The 18024-nt window shown below is 48.8% G+C and overlaps 1 protein-coding gene across 5 annotated transcripts in view; it reads left to right on the forward strand.

Moving 5' to 3' along the window:
• Positions 1-15354, forward strand: part of EXOG (exo/endonuclease G) — a 30587-nt gene extending 15233 nt beyond the window's left edge. The window contains exons 6-7 of one of the 5 annotated variants that reach the window (XR_003429043.1): positions 5373-6548; positions 7435-7730. Coding sequence is in view for 4 of the 5 variants with exons in the window: in XM_027088371.1 (XP_026944172.1) it covers positions 5373-5834 (462 nt within the window). In the remaining variant the exon portion in view is untranslated. Of the gene's footprint in view, positions 1-5372; positions 7731-15250 lie in introns of those variants that run through there. The other 4 variants (XM_027088371.1, XM_027088369.1, XM_027088370.1 and 1 more) reach the window with 4 other exon arrangements.
• Positions 15355-18024: the final 2670 nt, after the last annotated feature.

Below are 18024 nucleotides of genomic sequence, written 5' to 3' on the forward strand. Positions count from 1 at the left end.
AATTTGGTTAAGGAAAACAGACGTGGGAGGCAAAGCTAGGCAAGGGGAAGGGGTAGGAAAAGGTAGGATGTATGCCGAGAAATAGTAAGTCCCTTAGACAGTTGGATTAGAGCACTTGTATAAGGAATAAGACGAAAATAAAAGGAAAGGACAAACAACAAGGACCTACTGTATGGCACAGGGAACTATATTAAATATCTTGTAATAACTATAATGGAAAAGAATCTGAAAAAGAATATATATGTGTGTGTATGTATAAAACTAAATGACTTTGCCATAAATCCGAAACTAATATAATATAACATTATAAATCAACTATACTTCAATAAAAAGTTGTTTTGAAAAAAAAAATAATAAAAGGGAAGGTTTGCATCAGGTGTTAGAAACCTTGAATGCCCAGCTAAAAATTCAGGTTATTTTCTAGCAATTCATAACAAAATCATTGTGGATAAAACCATGTCCTTTAGTAATGCTGAGAAAGGAGACACAGCATTGCCCAGCCCTCGAGGTGGGTCTCTTCCTCTCAAGGAATTAATATGTATTTGAATCATGAATTCCTGTTTCCCAGAGAATATCTTGCAATTATGTGTGGCAATTCATGTTTTGTTTTCTTAAATCCATCCATTTAGTATTTACTTCTTGTTTACAACTATACTCTGAACCTTACTTTAGGAGGATGTGGCTAATAAAAGCGAGGTATTAATTTACTTTTCTATCTACGTAATGAAGCATGTATGTGTATACTTTGGAGGAAGTGAAGCAGATGAGCTGGTATTTATCGAGGGCCATATATACCACCCAGTATGTAGGTAGCTTTGTTCACGCCATCCCAGTCAGTCCTCACGAACAGCTCTTACAAACAAGTAGTGGTTATCTTCTTTTATAGGCAAGGAAATTGAGGTTTTGAGGGGTCATGTCCAAGTCACATCGCTAGTAATTGTCAAGGGGGAAATCCGAAGGTGGGTTTCTCTACTTGTATGAGAATTGCCAGTCATTCGTAGCATTGTTCTTTAAGCTCTCAAAAGTCGACAGTGAAGGGATTGCTGTGCTCTTCATATATAGAAGCTTAAGGCCAGGAGGTAAAAAATGGTGTGGATGGAGAGCAGTTACAAGTGATATTTACTAGCCTGCAAAAATAAGAACAGAAAATGGGCCAAGAGGAGGATTCCTTATAGCCAGGCAGAAGCGTCTGCTAGAATATGTAGGAAGGAATCACAGCATCATAGGACTTGAGTGAATGTGAGCCTGAGGGAAGATTGGTAGCAGTGATTTTATCAGTGAGTCATCTGACAGCTCTAATCAGAATCACCCCCTTTATTATAGCTTAGGTCATCCATGTGCCTATTTCTAGAAAAGATTGAATCAAGACAAGTGAAACATACTGAAGATCCTGGCCTGAACATTATAATTGACCTGGTAAGAAAGTGAGCTTCAGATTTGACAACCCTGTAGTGGTGGTGGTGGTGATGTTAGAAGTACTTATCAGTCTGTTTTCCTTCTACAGCATTATTTTCCAAACTTCTACAACTCCTGGAGGGGGAGGAAGTCGAAAATATGCTTCCAGGGATCTTGAGGTATCAGCTATAGTGATCAGGAATTTTTTTTTGAAATCTCCTCTTTTATCGTTATACAATCTTCATTTCCATATCTATTAGTTTTAATTGAAATAAATTCTTTTATGTGTTAAATATTTCCTCACCCCCATCCTAAATTGCTCAGTAGAATTGAGAGTCTGGGAAGTTGTGCTTGTTTCACTGGCTTGGCATCTCCCACCCCTACGCAGGACAGGTGCCTAGTGTGAGAAGCACTGTCTCCCAGGGTTTGAGCTCCCGCAGAGGCTTTACCGGTAGCACACGGGGCTGCCACACCCCTGTTGACTCCCCACCCCTGTGACTCCCTCCCTTTTTGTTCCTCCAGCCTCTCAGGTAGAGATTCCCTGTTGATCACACTGTCATGGTCTCTTTCTTTCACTTGATTGGCATGACCCTTATTTTAAGGGCTTCATCTCTTGATGTGTCCAACAGTTTTATTTTTGGGATTTCTTTTTTTTTTTTGTCTTACCAGGGGAACGTAACCAGATACATTACATCTGTCTGAGTCTTGCAGGTACATATTCTTTCCTCACGATGCTGCTTGCTATTTCACTTAAGGCACAGTTGCTGCAGATATGACATGACAGAGGGCAGGCTTAGCCTGGGTGCCGTTTGCGGCCAGTCTCTGCTGGCACTGAGTCAGCATGAAGGCCCAGCTCTGTGTGTGTGGAGTTGGGGGTGGGATGGGGGAGCAAATTGTCATCTCTGTCTCTTGGATAGGAGGGAACGAGCGCAGGCCAGCACGTACGGAAACTAATTTCAGGTCGCGAGCAAGTGCCAGCTTTATGATTGTTATATATGTTGTATTTTCTAGTGATTCCCAGCTTTTGTTACAGCCTTGACAAGAGTTGTTGAGTGCTGTTTGGTAATTTAACAGCAGCAAGGATTTCCTTTGTATTTTTATACCTAAATGTTATATGAAAAGGATTATTGCTGATTTACTGATACTAAAGACTTGGTTCACGTTAAGCTCTCGAGTCCTTTGTTTAGGGCATCATTTGGGTCCAACCTGTTTTCTTTTCCTGAAACCCTATTGTCCACCTTGAACTGGTCTAATTTTGCTTGATCCCATGTTTCCCTACTGTCCCTCTGCAGAACCATCTTTTGTACCAATGCAATTGCATTTCTGTCTTTTGAATGATATCCACTACAAAAACAGCTTTTTTACATAGGCCTTGCAGGTTTCAAAATCTTTTTTTTTTTTTAACGTGTCTTTATATCTTCAGAACTATTCTATGAGATAGACTGCTTGGCGATTGTTATTACCCATTTTATGAATGAAAAAAGAAGATACCAGTGGCTGTGACTTGTAACTTCGTGCAAAGCCTCAGGTCTGTGGGGTTTCAATCTGCTGAACCATTCTGCTTCAGTACCCTAGTTTCTAGAAACATTTTCTGAAAGTCTTCTAATTTTCCTGAAAGTGGGAAGGATTTATTATGTAGGTTGAGTTGTTTACAGAGAAGAAGATAGCTTTAAAATATTTCAGGATTTTTTTTTTAAGTTTTAAATTCGAGGAAGAAACGATGAGGGTTCTGAGTTTCCAAATAGGACTGGTTCCTATATTAGGCAGATTAAAGATGTTTACTTCCTGAGAACAAAGCAGACTGAACCAAAGAAGATAGTGGCTAAGGTTTCCATTATTCTCTTTATTTCTGGGAATAATAGTGTTTTACACCCCCTTTGTTGAAATATTCTGAGACCGTCATGGGTGGAAGAGTCACACTTTGTGGTTCGTACTAGGAATTTCTGTGTCCGTGAGGTTTCTCGAAAGTAATATTAGAGGTTCTCTAGCTATGTGAGAGTTTTTGAAAATCTAATAGAAATGGTACATTTCCATGAGGTAAAGCCATGAATCTTCATATGTCAAGCTTCTTTACTTTTGGCTGGAATTTAATAAACCTGGTTAGAAGCTCTGGTTGGCAGCACATGGCCTAACCAATTAATTATTTTTGAGAATTGTCATTTGTAGACAGAGTCCATGAGGAGAGAAAATAATCAAGTGACTGGTCTCCTGACAGTTGGAGTCTGAGATCTGTGCTGCCGTGATGGAGGATGTCCACCAGGGGGCACCAAGGATTTGCTTAACTGTTGGCTCCCCAGCTAGTTAGTTAGTGCCTGGACCACCTGAAGCCCATTTAACCGCCCTCCCCCCCCGCCACCCCGCCTTGTAAACTATGGCTCAGGTGCAGCCACACCGTCAGTTCCGGTCCCTGACTTCCCCTGCACCCACCCCCTCAGCACTGCTGCTGATGCTCCGTATCAGCGTCTCACCACATTCTGCCTGCAGTGAAGGCTGTGGGTGTTGACTCCTCTCCTGGATGGGAAGCTTCTTGAGAGCAGCGCCAGCGGCATTTACTTTCAAGATTATTCCTTTCCGTATTTCCAGCAGTGCTGGGCACAGGACCTCTGAGTTGCAGTGTTGAGTTAACATCTCTTGGTGATCTGTGGGCTAGTTGTGTACTCCATCGAGCTCACCTTCAGCGTGTTTTTTGGTCTTGAAGAGCATGCATAAATGACTTCTTGGGCGGCAGCGGGGGATTTTGTGTCTGTAGGTTGTGTAGTTTCATAAACCTTACTCTAAACTGCACCCTGACCAACCACTTTCACTAACTTCCAAGACAGTTACAGAGATCATTCCTGTGGAATGATGGGTCTTCCCTGCAGCCCTGCAGTTGGCCTTGGCTGTGGGACTTCCCTGCGTGTTAGGCAGCAGATGGCCTTGGAGTTGTTAGGCTGTGCGCCGTGTGGGTAGGAGCTTGGGAAAAGCAGAAAAGAATCCTCTGTAGCTCTGGTACTTTAGCTCTGCCTTATCTGGGCTCCCAGCGGGGCCTCCCACAGCGAGCGGGCTTGGCCTGGAAGGGAGGCCTCTTGCCAAGGAAAGGCCGGCCCAGGAGGAGCAGTAGTACCACAAGCATATTGTAGCTGGATTGTGTCATTTTATTGGAGACCATTAAGGAAATGGACGTTCATTTTTTTCTTTTTCAGAAAGCAGATAATGGCTTCTAAGCCAATTGGAAGGAAATTTGAAAAGGTTTCATAACAGTGTTATTTCATTATTACAGCCAGCCTCCACAGGCAGCCAAGTTGTTTTCAGGCCTGACCCTGGCTCTGGCTTTTTCGTTGTGTGGATACCTTTCCAAAGTGTCTGATTTGATGACACATTCAGGGGTTCTGTGTTTGATAGCAGACCCAAGAGTGTGCAGAACTCTGAGCAAACAGCATTTACATTTACCTAATGTAATTTAAAAATGAGCCACAGTCTAGGTGATACTGGAGATAGTAATACTGATGTGGTGTGTCTGGGCGTTTCTTGAAAGGCTGTTTTTTTAGCTCCCTAGCGAATTTGATAAACCAAGGCCATATTTTTATTTCTAGAGCTGGGAGTTCCCCAAGCTGGCCGTTTTGACCTTTGAATGTTAGGAGCACCAGAAGTTCTGATTATGAGACAGAGAGAAGGTGACACCTTTTCATGTCCATTAAAAAACCCAGGACTCACTCCTGACACCCCTTTGTCCTACAGACGGGGCAGAGAATGGGACCCCTGCTCTTTGGGGTGGTGTTGCTTTAAAGACAATCAGAATCTACCTGTTAAATGCTCATCTTCTCTGTGAGTCTGTGTCTTGGTTATTATTACCTTTGGCAGCTGAATTTAAATCCATTGGGGATGGGGTGGGGTAGTTTGTAAGTACATTTTCAGAAATGCATCTTAAAGCTTTTCAGGAAAACTTTGGGACTTGCTAGTGCAAATTAGCATCGCAAATATGGCTGCTTTGCTTTTAGGTGATCGGCGAGGACAATGTGGCGGTGCCCTCCCACCTCTACAAGGTGATCCTGGCGCGCAGAAACCCGAGGTCTGCTGAGCCCCTGGCACTAGGGGCCTTCGTGGTGCCCAACAAGGCCATTGGCTTCCAGCCCCAATTAAGTGAGTTCCAGGTGAGCCTGCAGGAGCTGGAGAAGTTGTCAGGACTGGTGTTTTTCCCTCATCTGGATAGGACTAGTGACATCAAGAACATCTGCTCGGTGGACACCTGTAAGCTCCTGGATTTCAGGGAGTTCACTCTGTACCTGAGCACAAGAAAGATTGAGGGAGCCCGATCGGTACTCAGACTGGAAAAGGTCATGGAAAATTTGCAGAACGCAGGCATTGAACCTGATGAGGAGTTCATGACTCGCTACAAGAAGAAGCTGGAAGAACTCAAAGCTCAGGAGCAGTCAGGAGTCCTGGAGAGAAAGTCCTCGTAGTTCACGTCTCAGAAGCGTGATGTCATCTGTAATGAAGCAGGTGCGGCCTCTTCAGATACTGTATTTTAGTGGCTTTGTTTTAAAATGATGGAATCCTAAATTTCGGACTAAATTTCTCCCCAAAAGATGTCAGATGTTTTGGTTGGTATTTTATTTGACGTGGGAAACTAAGGAAACTGTTAACGCCTGCAGATCACGGGCTGGTCTTGTGTCAAGTTAACAGGAGGGCTGTCTGCGGGATGACGCTGTGTGCGTGTCTCTCTGGATGTATTGTATGTGAAGGCGTTATATTTTCTGCCTCCAAATCGTACAGTGTCTTTGAAGTATCTGCTCAGCCTTCTTGGAACCCAAGATTGTACGTGTTGTTTCCCTGGGACTTGAGCTGGTCTTAGAGATGGCTTTTAGATAACCTCTATGCATTGTCCTGACCACGTGTATCATATATTTGTTTCTTGTTCCTCCTCTCATGGACCTGCTGTTCCTCCTCTTCTGTTATGCAGAAGCACTCAACAACTACATTTTCTGCTCACTTAGTGTGTTCTGTATGCTAAGCTAAGTGCTTTCCACGTATTATCCTACAGCTACCCTCTGAGGGAAACACCACTATCCTCATTTTACCCATGAGGAAATTGAGGCTTAGAGAGCTGAAGTATTTTGCCCAAGGTTCATCTTCCCAAAGAAGTAATCCACAAGGAATGAGGCACATAACATGGGGTACATTAAAATCTTCCCTGACACAGAGGCTCAAGGACATACGTCCGTGGGTGTCTGTGATCCTGGGGCTTGCTTGGTAAGAGGGGTCTGGTTTCTTGTCTGCAGTCGAGCCATAGGGACTTGAATGTCTTCTGACTTGAACTCTCCTTGTTCTTTGGGAAGAAACAGTCACAGGTATTTGAACGTTAGAGGACAGTGCTTCCGGGGGTTTATCTGAGTCCCTGCTGGCCTTCAGAAATGCAGTTCTTCTAGTGCCTGGCTGGTGCCAAATCGATGTGTTCCTTGCTTTCCAGATGGGCTTTTTGTTCTACAGATTGAGGAACCTTAGAAGGGTCTGTGCCCACAGATTCACCAGCTCATGGCTTGCTCGCCTTTGTGCCTGCCTGTCTACCTGGTTGGCCCAAAGACCCAAAGACAGTTACCTCTGGGGGAAACAGTGGCTGTTTTCTGACCAGATCTCTAGATTTGGGTTTGGAATCCTTTCATGGGCTGTCATAAGTGCAGGCAGTAATATATCTTCAAATAGAGCGCAGGAACTTGTCTGACTGTGTCCTGTCAGTACTGTCTTTCCAAGTGGTGTTACCAGAACAGTTTTTGTGGTGTTTTTGTGTTTGTCTCTAACAGAAATGCCAAGGTGTTAAGATAAAGGTAAGATGAGAATGGTTGATCTTGTTCTGCTTTATTTGGGTAAACAAGAAAGAAGTTGGGGGGTCAGAACACTTCAGTCCGGTTAATACCGGCCTGTTTTATCCCACTGTTCCCCATTAGCTTGTGCCAGTCTTTTTCTTCTCAAGGAGAAAGAGCCAAAGTGTCACTGTGACCAAAAAAATCTGTTACTTTTTCTCCTTCTTGAAGAGGTGACAGTGGGGTCTGGGTGTTTTTCCAGGAGCCCGAGGGCGGCTCTGTGGGAGAGGTCCTACCGCCCATCTCCAGAGGTGAGTCCCCGTCCACTGTCCCCCGAGCCCGTCACTACGTTCTCCTCTGACCTCAGTATCCAGCAGCCTTGGGGTTATTCCCATGCTGTTCTCACTCCTGTGCCTCCACCTCGATGGTAGAAAGTCTTGATTTTTAGATCAGTAAATTAAAATGTCTTAACACATTTTTAGTTCCTGTGAAAAACGCTACCTGGTCATTGTGAAAAAGAGGTAACTACTTACAATAAAAAAAAAATGCGTCTCCCAATCCTCATTATTATATGTAAAAGTTTTGTTGATATACAACAAGTGATGCTTGAATTGTCTCAACACTTCCGCTAAGAGTCCCTCCAAAACAAACATTGAAATGTAAACACTGGGTAGAGCTCAGGACTTTCCTCTGGATCAGATCACTTCCGCCTCCCCCGTGGGACCGTTGAGTACTTGGACTCAGACGCAGCAGAGCCCTAGGCCTCCCCCCAGCATCAGGTGTGTCCCTCTGGTCAAAGAAGGACCTCATTACTGACCTGAGCCAATCACCATCCAGCCGGGCCCTCTCCGGGTCCTGCCGCGGTCTCAGGCTGCACCTGGGACTCTGCCTTCCACTCTGTTTATGCTCAGGGAGCCCCTGGTCTGAGGGAGGCTGCCGAGGGAGAAGGACCCAGGCTCTGCTGCTGGGACCCCCCTCTGGGGGCGAGGGACTCACTCCCTAATCTCTCTCTACCTGCAGTAACATCTTTATTTCGAGACTTCAGGCTCTTTGGTCTGTGGATTGAGACTATTTCGCCTATATCGTATGCAGCAAAGGGGGACCTTACACAAGTGGCAAAGGTAGGATGGGTGTGCTAGCCCCTTAAATACCTGCTAGTGTTTCTGCACTTGTGACTCCATCTTCAAACGACTGAAAACCTCTGTCCCTCCTTCAGGACTTAGAATAGAGCCCAGCAGGAGATACAGAGTCTGATCTCAAGGGAATGAATGGCTTCCTACAGAGCTGGGCTTAGCCTGCAGCCCTGCTCTTGGAGTGACTGTGAGTATTACCATGTCGTCTGTGTTCCCTGCCCTGATCATGAGTCCATAAATGTCATTGGCATTAACGTGACGTATCTCCAATTTCCCGTCAGCGGCCTGTCCCTGACCCCAGGGTCCGCTGCTATGTTCCCTGCTAACTCCCTACCACGTCCACCCCGTGTGCCCTTCCCCTTTCTGGGCCCTCACTCTCCTCCTTGAGCCTCTAATTCATTCTGGTGGAGCTGGTCAGGGGTGGCCTCACATCGACCATGGAACCCCTGCTCTTGCCCACGCCCATGCCCAGCTTCTTCGTCTGGCCTGCTTTTCTGGGTGTCATCATGGAGATGGTCTATCACGGGATCCAGTGCTGTTTTTCCAGTCCAGCCTCACCTTCAGGGACCAACCCTCAGGTCATCAGAGGGCCAAGTGGGATGCACTGCACTCTGTATAATTTGGGGCAAGGGGAGATGGGGTGCTTGGATGGGCTTCTCTTCCATGTTCTTGAACTTGACAATTCGGCCAAGGGCTGGTCCCCTCTGAGTGCACAGCACTCTGAGTGCATGGCACTCTAGGGGTCAATGTGGCCTAATGCCACACTGCTGGGACCCCACCCGAACACAGAGCCTCAGTCAGCAGGCTCTCAGGCTAGATAGGACAGGAGGGTCATCTTGTCCAGTGCGCCTCATGTTTGGCTCATGTCAGAGTAGCCTAAGGAGTTTAATCCGCCCCCCCTCCAATTTTATTTTGAATAATTTCAAGCTTTCAGAAAAGTTGAAAGTGCAATGAGTGCCCTCCCTCAATATTGTGTCTCATTGGTGTTCTTTTCTTGAACCATTTAAAAGTAAATCATCGTCTAAAAAAAAGTAAGTTGTAGACACAGCACTTCACTTTTTTTGTTGTTGTTTTATTTTTTATTTATTTTTTTTTTTTGCGGTATGCGGGCCTCTCACTGCCGCGGCCTCTCCCGCCGCGGAGCACAGGCTCCGGACGCGCAGGCTCAGCGGCCATGGCTTACGGGCCCAGCCGCTCCGCGGCATGTGGGATCCTCCCAAACTGGGGCACGAACCCGCATCCCCCGCACCGGCAGGCGGACTCTCAACCACTGCGCCACCAGGGAAGCCCCTGTTTTATTTTTTTTTAAATTGAAGTATAGTTGATTTACAATGTTGTATTTCTGCTGTACGGCACAGTGATTCAGTTACACATATATATACATTCTTTTTTTATATTTTCCATTATGTTTTTTTTTAAATTAATTAATTTTTGACTGCCTTGGGTCTTCGTTGCTGCACACGGGCTTTCTCTAGTTGCGGCGAGTGGGGGCTACTCTTTGTTGTGGTGCACGGGCTTCTCATTGCGGTGGCTTCTCTTGTTGCAGAGCATGGGCTCTAGGTGCGTGGGCTTCAGTAGTTGTAGCACATGGGCTCAGTAGTTGTGGCTCGCAGGCTCTAGAGCGCAGGCTCAGTAGTTGTGGCACACGGGCTTAGTTGCTCCGTGGCATGTGGGATCTTCCCGGACTAGGGCTCGAACCCGTGTCCCCTGCATTGGCAGGCGGATTCTAAACCACTGCGCCACCAGGGAAGCCCTCCATTATGGTTTATCATAGGATATTGAATATACTTCTTTGTGCTATACAGTAGACCTTGTTGTTTATCCATTCTATATATAATAGCTTACGTCTGCTAACCCCAACCTCCCACTACATCCCTCCTCCAACCCCCTCCCCCTTGGCAACCACAAGTCTATTCTCTATGTCCGTGATCCTGTTTCTGTTTCATAGGTTCATTTGTGTCATATTTTAGCTTCCACATATAAGTGATATCATATGGTATTTTTCTCTGTCTGACTTAACTTAGTATGATAATCTCTAGTTGCATCCATGTTACTGCAAATGGCATTATTTTGTTCTTTTTTATGGCTGAGTAATATTCCATTGTATGTACCACATCTTCTTTATCCATTCATCTGTTGATGGGCATTTAGGTTGCTTCCATATCTTGGCTATTGTGAATAGTGTTGCATTGAACATTGGGGTGCATGTATCTTTTCAAATTAGAGTTTTCTCTGGATATATGCCCAGGAGTGGGATTACTGGATCATATGGTAGCTGTAATTTTAGTTTTTAAAGGAGCCTTCATACTCTTCTCCATAGTGGAGAATTAACTCTTAAATAGAATAGGTCCCCAATGAATCATCCACCCTGCTTGCCAAGTACTCTTTGGGCCACATGTAGGAGGCCTGAGGGCCAGCCCAGGAGGTGGCCTGAGGAGGCCTCTTGCCTCTCGTGGCACCTTCCTTGTCCTAGTCAGAGACACCTCCACCCACTCTTGGGTGCTCTGTCCCCCAGTTTTGCATCCAAAATTGCTCCCAAGTTTTTCACCCTCCACTGTCCCCATCCTATTCCAAGCCCCATCATCTCTCCCTACAGAGACCACCTGACCTGTTTCCCCTCATCTATTCTTATGCCCCACAGATCTTTCCCTCAGAGCAAGAGGTGGGATCTTTCTAAAGTACAAACCCAGATGGCAACCGTGCCCCTCCCCCAAATAATAAAAAAGCATGTACAGCAAGGCACCTCTTTGTGTGCCCCTGGGTCACGTCCACACTCCGCTCCTGGCTCCCCCTCACTCCCATGCCAGCCACGTGGGCCATCTTTCCCTTCTGGACCAGGCTGCGACCCTTCCCTCTCTCTGCCTGGCAACACCCACCTCAGTCAACAAAAATGCCATGTCTTCATCAGAGGTCTTCCCTGATGCCGTCCCCTGGATATTCGTACTCGTACTTTGTCCCCCACCCCCTCACTGTTTTGTAATTCTAAAGAGCCCTGGTTTGTGGATTTTGAGGTTAATGTCTGTCTCCCCAGGATGGCATGGGCCTCCTCTGTTTGTGCTCATTTTTTTAACTCCAGAATCTGGGAGATGTTCAGCACATGTTTGCTAAAGGAAGAATGGACAGATGCCTCGGTTTCCCCAGCTGGTCCCATGTGTAGGCTGACATCACTTAGCAGGAGTGAGTGAGTGAGGAAAGGGACTCCTTTGGCTCCGGGGCCTCCTGTCCCTCGCGCCTGGGGAGTCCCGCTGCCGTCAGGCCCGCTGGCCAGGCTGTGGCCCCACTGCTCTGTTTTTATTTATCCCGCAGACGTCAGAGTCTCTACAGGAGGAGGAGGGTGGTCACGCAGCAGCTGAGGCTGACGGGAAGCAGACACATGGGGCCAGGTGGTCCTCAGCCGGGTCACAGGAGCAGAGAAATCAGCACGGGGGGCTCTGCATCTGGGGCCTGGCGGCAGGTGGGTGGCGAGGTCTGGGTGGGCTGCCCATAATCGAGGAGCTGACAGTGCGCGTAAAGAGTCCACTTAGTGTAAGCGAAATGGAGGACTGGGGGTGGGAAGTCCAGAGCTTCAGCACCCCGACCCAGCTGTGACCCTGGCCTATGGTCTTCCTCACGTCTCCTGTACTCCAGCCCCTCACTGCCTCCTAGTCTCCCTGCTCTGGGCTTCTAGAACCCCCAGGCCCCCAGCCCCTGTGACGCCCTCTGCTCTAGCAGCCTCCCTGTCCCTCAGCTCCCCAGTCGCCACCTCTGGCCTGTCCTGCCAGCGGCCTGGGCCCTGCTGGCCAGCCCCCTTCTCTCACCTCCTTCCACTCCCTGTGGTGCCCTGGTAACAGCCCCAGGTCTGTGTGGACTGATTTCCCGACACTCCTGTCCTCCCTGCCCCACACCCCCAGGGAGGGGCTCTCTTGGGGATCCAGCTTCCCCCAGAGGTCAGGTGGGGGGAGGGTGTGGCTGACGGAGGGCCTGGTCCCCCGCCACCCTGAGCTGTGGAGCTGAGCTAGGGAGAGGGTGGTGTGGGGAGAGGGAAGGGCATGCGGGGCCCTGCGGGGCAGGGGATGGGGTCCCAGAAAGGCCACACTACCTTCCCAGCTTCCTTGGTCTTGCCTGGCGCCATCTGCCCTTCCCAGCTCTTCCTCAGTCTCCACTGTCCCCCCCGGTCCTTCCAGCTTCTCACGGTCCCTCTCATTGGTGACTGAGGAGCTGGGGCCTAGGCCATTCTGCGTGTCAGGAAGGACGGGCTGCAGGGAGCTTTCTGCTGCATTGTGTGTGTAACTAGTGTCCCGGGGGGTGGGTGGCTATCGGGGGTGCCCCTGGGTGGAGGAAGGGACCTGTGAGGGGTGTGTTAGTAAACAGAACAGTTCAGGAAATCAGTGAATGTTACTGTGGAAGGGGCTTAGAGATTGTCCCTAACCATTTACAGATGAAAACACAGGGCTCTGGAAGAGGGAAATTGGATTGGCATGAACAAGTCACATGGGGGCTGGTAATCATGCTCATCATTATCATGCTGGATATTTATTAAGTGCTACTGTGTACTAGGGATTATTGTAAATTCTTTATGTGTCTTAGTTTACACAATCCTCACACTACCTTAGGAGGTAAGTATTGTCATGCCCATTTTACAGATGAGAAAAGGGAGACTAGAACAGTGAGGTCAGTTTCTCCAGATGATACAGCAAGCCCACGCAGAGCGGTGGAATGTTTTCACACTGCACAGGGAGTTTTGCTCCTTCAAATGGTGGCATATGTATTAATATATAAAGCATTTCTTTAGAGCTCCTTAAAAACAATAGCAGACATTTCACCAAGGAGGATATAGGAATGGCTAATAAGCACATGAAAAGATGCTCAACATCATTTGTCATCAGGGAAATGCAGATTAAGATTATAGGACACACCCACCCAATTGGCTAAAATTAAAGGAAAAAAAAAGACTGACAGTTCCAAGTGTTGGCATGGATATGGAGCAACTGGAACTCTCTTTTTTTTTTTTTTTTTTTTGTGGTACTTGGGCCTCTCACTGCTGTGGCCTCTCCTGTTGCGGAGCACAGGCTCCGGACGTGCAGGCTCAGCGGCCATGGCTCACGGGCCCAGCCGCTCCACTGCATGTGGGATCTTCCCAAACCAGGGTGCGAACCCGTGTCCCCTGCATCGGCAGGCGGACTCCCAACCACTGCGCCACCAGGGAAGCCTGAGCAACTGGAACTCATTGCTGGTGGGAATGAATGATGAACAACCACTCTGGGAAACATTTGACAACTTCTATAGAGTTAAACATATACTAATCAGATGAAACTGATTAGTTGTCCCCTGAAACTAAATTTCTAGGCATTTACCCAAGAGATAAAAACATATGATCACACAAACACAAGTACACAATGTTGATAGCCGCAGCTTTATTCCTGATGGCAAAAAACTGTAAACAACCCAAATGTCCAGTCCATCAACTATTGAATGCAAAACCAACCATGGTACCTCCATTTAATGGAGTACCTCTCAGCAATGAAAAGGAACAAACCGACACACGCAGCAACACGGATGAGGTTCAAATGCATTATGCTAAGTGACAGCAGCCAGACACAAAGGCTATGTGCAGTATGATTCCATTCAAATGAATGCTCCAGAAAAAAGCAGAACTACAGGAACAGAAAACACCTCAGTGGTTTCCAGGGACTGGGGCTGGGAAAGGGGTTGAATGCGAAGGAGCATGAGGACGTGATGGAAATATTTGATATCTTGATTTTGGTGGTGGTTATTACTGCTTATACATTTGTCAAAACTCACCACACTGCGCAGTTAAAAAGAGTGAATTTTGGGACTTCCCTCGTGGTCCAGTGGCTAAGACCCCAAGCTCCCAATGTAAGGGGGCCAGATTTGATCCCTGGTCAGGGAACTAGATCCCACATGCTGCAGCTAAGACCCAGCGCAGCAAAAATAAATAAACATTAAAAAAAGAAAGAAGGGTTAAGATCTTAAAAATAAAAAGGATGTATTTGTTACGTGTAAATTATACCCCACGGAATGTGATCTAAGTATAGAAACAGTGGGCTGGAGAGGATAGAAAGTACGATGGTCATTGTTGCCTCATTGCGAAAGTGACATCCGAGGAAAGAGGGGCGCCATGCACTCTCTGGGAGAAGACTGTGACAGAGAGGGAACAGCCACTGCTGAAGCCCTCAGGTGAGGCGTGCACGGCCTGGGCAGGAGCCAGCAAGGAGCTGGTGTGGCTGAAGTGGAGTAAGAGCCGGGGTTGCAGACGGGCTCAGGCCCTGGGGAGCGGGGTGCATTGGGGGGCTGCAGAGGGCTCAGGCTGTTCTCTGAGTGTGATGGGGGCCACTCGGGGGTTCTGTGCAACTTGCCTTTTAATAGACGCCACTGGCTGCTGTGTTGAGAACGGTCTGGGCCAAGGACCGACCAGGAGGACTTTGTAAGAATCCAGGTAAGAGGCGTTGGTGGCTCAGACCAGCACGGCGACGGTGGTGTTGAGGAGTGGTCTGACTTGGGATATATTCTGAAAGCAGAGCCGGCAGGATTTCCTGCTGGATTGGATGTGGGGTGTGTGAGAGAGAGGAGGTAGGGATGATGCCAGGGTTTTTGGCCTGAGCAGCTGGAGCTCCAGCTGAAAACCCCATGGGGGCTGCTGAACGGTGTTACCTGTCCCCTGGGGCCTGTGGCTGAAATCAAGACGGACACAGGGGAGGGCTCGGCACTGCTCCTGGCTCTGGGGCTCGGGATGGGCTGCCTGTACTGGTTATTCCATTACCCTTTATTTATTGGCCTTATTGGCTTTTGTCATTTCCTCGTTGTCTCCTGTCTGGAGAGAAGACTATAAATGTGATGGATTGATACAGGATACAGGAGGCCCAATTATCTCTGTCGAGCCAGCCTCTCCTCTTGGTCAAGCCCTCCCCGTTCTCCGTCTTTGCAGCATCTCCCATTGCCTTGCAGACAGAAGCAGCCTGGTCCCTGGCTGTCCAGGAAGAGGGAGTGCAGCCCAAGAGGGTGAGTGGCAGACAGACGGTCCCCAGGAGACACGGCTCCAAGAGCAAATACAGAAGGCACGCTCAGCCCCACAGAGGCCGGGCCGGAGGACAGCGGGGTGGGAGGGCAGGGCGTACCGCCGCCGGTCAGCCCACATCCGGGGAGGGGGCTCTGCTTCGACTTGCACGCCTTTCTGGAATCCGAGCTGGCGCCTCCCTCCACGAACGCCGGGGCGATGGGGCTTTTCTCTCCGGCAGCAGGTGCCTGGCAGCTGCCCGTGGATGCCAGCCCCGTGAACTGGCCTGGGAGGAAGTGCCTGTCGGAGTGGTGATTGTACGTGCTGGGCTTGGGCTTGGCCCTGGCCCGTCCCCGTCCCCTGCCCTTCAGGCTGACTTGGGACGCCCACAGGAGAGTGGCACCTTGCGTGGGGGCCCCCCGGGTCCCTCTGGGATCCCCCCAGGATCCCCTGAGACAGAGCTTGGCAGCTGCCGGCCTTTGAGTGTCATTTCTGAACCAAATCCCTCGGCCCCCACCTCAGGCCTGTCTGCCTGCCTCTGTCCCTGGGAATGTCCTGAGGCCCCTGGTCCAGGGTGGTTGGAACAGGAAGCCTGAGGTTCCCTCTTAGGATTTCAGGCATCTCCCTATGGACACGCCCTGCTCGCTCTCCAACACGGACCCTGGTTGCCGTGCCTTGAGTGTGCATGTGTGTGAATCCGCACCTGCCTCTCCATGTAGGTGAGGATCTCATGTAGGTGGCGTCCTTCCAGAAGAACAGAGTGGAAGGTGGGGCTGTGGGTGAGAATAGGAGCCAGGGACCTAAGAGGACAGAAGGGCAGGAAGGACTCAAATGGAGGAGAGGATTCAGGTGAACCCAGTGGACAGTGAACGGCTGGGTTGAGGGGGTGTCTCTTGTGCCAGCATTCCGGGGCTGCTCTCTGTGCCAGGCACAGGGCGGGGGCCAGAGAGTGTGGTGCGAGCGGGCCGGCCTGGCCTTCCCCAGCCCTCAGGCAGCGCACAGGACGGTGAGCTGGAGGGGTGTGCAGGAGACACAGTCCTGCGGCTTCCCCAGCCCATCCGCGGTGGCCTTTGGCACCTCCTAGCTCTCGGCCGCTGCCCGCTCTGTCTCCGCCTGTAGGAGTGAGCGCCTGTGCTGTCTCCCTGCCCCACCCAGCCGCCCGGCACTGAGTCTCGTGGCCGTCAAGGCTGAGGCGGAAGAGCGGCTGGCACGGGGCAGGGAGCAGCCTGGCCCCAGGGTGAGAGCTGACGACTGTCCGGGAGCATCTCTCTCCTTGCCAAGGGCTGAGATCCTGGGCTGCATGCCTGCCTTCTGACACAGGAGCCGGCATCCGTCCCTCACGGACCCTGGACCCCAGCCTCACCCCAGTGGCCGGGTGACAGCTGTGGCGGTGTGGTGACCGCAAGGCCCACTCTTGCCTCCCTCCAGATGCGCCTGACACCTCCCAGGCCACTTCAGGCAGCTACAGAGACCCACACAAGGGGCCCCACGCCCGGAATCCAAGTTTTGGCTTCAAGAACAGTGAGGAGCTCCTGCACTGGCCCATTCCAAGCGGTAGTGACCTGGAGCATGTCAGAGGGGAGGCCTGGCCCTTTACTGCTTATGGTGAGTGCCCCAGCCTCCCCCACCCTCCACGGGCTCCACAAAGGGTTACTGAGCCACTGCCGCGTGCCAGCCGCTGAGCGAGGGACCGGCCGCGGTGCTGAGTAAAGCGCACTTAAACCCTGTCCTCATGGTTTTGTTTTGCTTTTAATTCTTACTTTACATGGGAGCAGTGTACAGTTGATTAACAATGTTCTGTTAGTTTCAGGTATACAGCAAAGTGATTTGGTTATACATACACCTGTACCTATTCTTTTTTAAATTCTTTTTCCTTTAAGGTTATTACAGAGTATTGAGCAGAATTCCTGTGTTATACAGTAGGTCCTGGTTGATTATCTGTTTTATATACATTAGGGTGTATATGGTAATCCCAGCCTCCTCGTTTATCCCTTTCTCCACCTTTCCCCTTTGGTAACCATAAGTTTATTTTCGAAGTCTGTTTGTTTTGTAAATTAGTTCATTTATATCATTTTTTAAAGATTCTACATATAAGTGATACCGTGGTATTTGTCTTTGTCTGACTTACTTCACTTAGTATGATTATCTCTAGTTCCATCCATGTTGCTGCAAATGGCATTATTTCATTCTTTTTTATGGCTCAGTAATATTCTATTGTCTCTGTGTACCACATCTTTATCCATTCATTGGTAGATGGTCATTTAGGTTGCTTCCATGTCTTAGCTATTGTAAATAGCTACAGTGAACATTGGGGTGCATGTATCTTTTTTTTCTGTTTTTTTTTGGCGGGGGGAGCATGCCAGGCGGCATGCGGGATCCTAGTTCCCTGACCAGGGATCAAACCCACGCTGCCTGCTGTGGAAGCGCAGAGTCTCACCCACTGGACTGCCAGGGAAGTCCCTGTATCTTTTCAAATTATGGTTTTCTCTGGCTATATGCCTAGGAGCGGAATTGGTGGATCATATGGCAACTCTATTTTCAGCTTTTGAGGAATCTCCATACTGTTCTCCATTGGCTGAACAAATTTACATTCCCACCAACAGCGTAGGGGGGTCCCTTTTCTCCACATCCTCTCTAGCATTTATTGTTTGTAGACTTTTTGATGATGGCCACTCTGATGCAAGGTGATACCTCGTTGTAGCTTTGACTTGCATTTGTATAATAA

This window comes from Aethalodelphis obliquidens, unplaced genomic scaffold (genome assembly GCF_003676395.1).
Source record: "Aethalodelphis obliquidens isolate GAN/ISIS:26980383/991018 unplaced genomic scaffold, ASM367639v1 scaffold62, whole genome shotgun sequence".
NCBI lineage: Eukaryota > Metazoa > Chordata > Mammalia > Artiodactyla > Delphinidae > Aethalodelphis > Aethalodelphis obliquidens.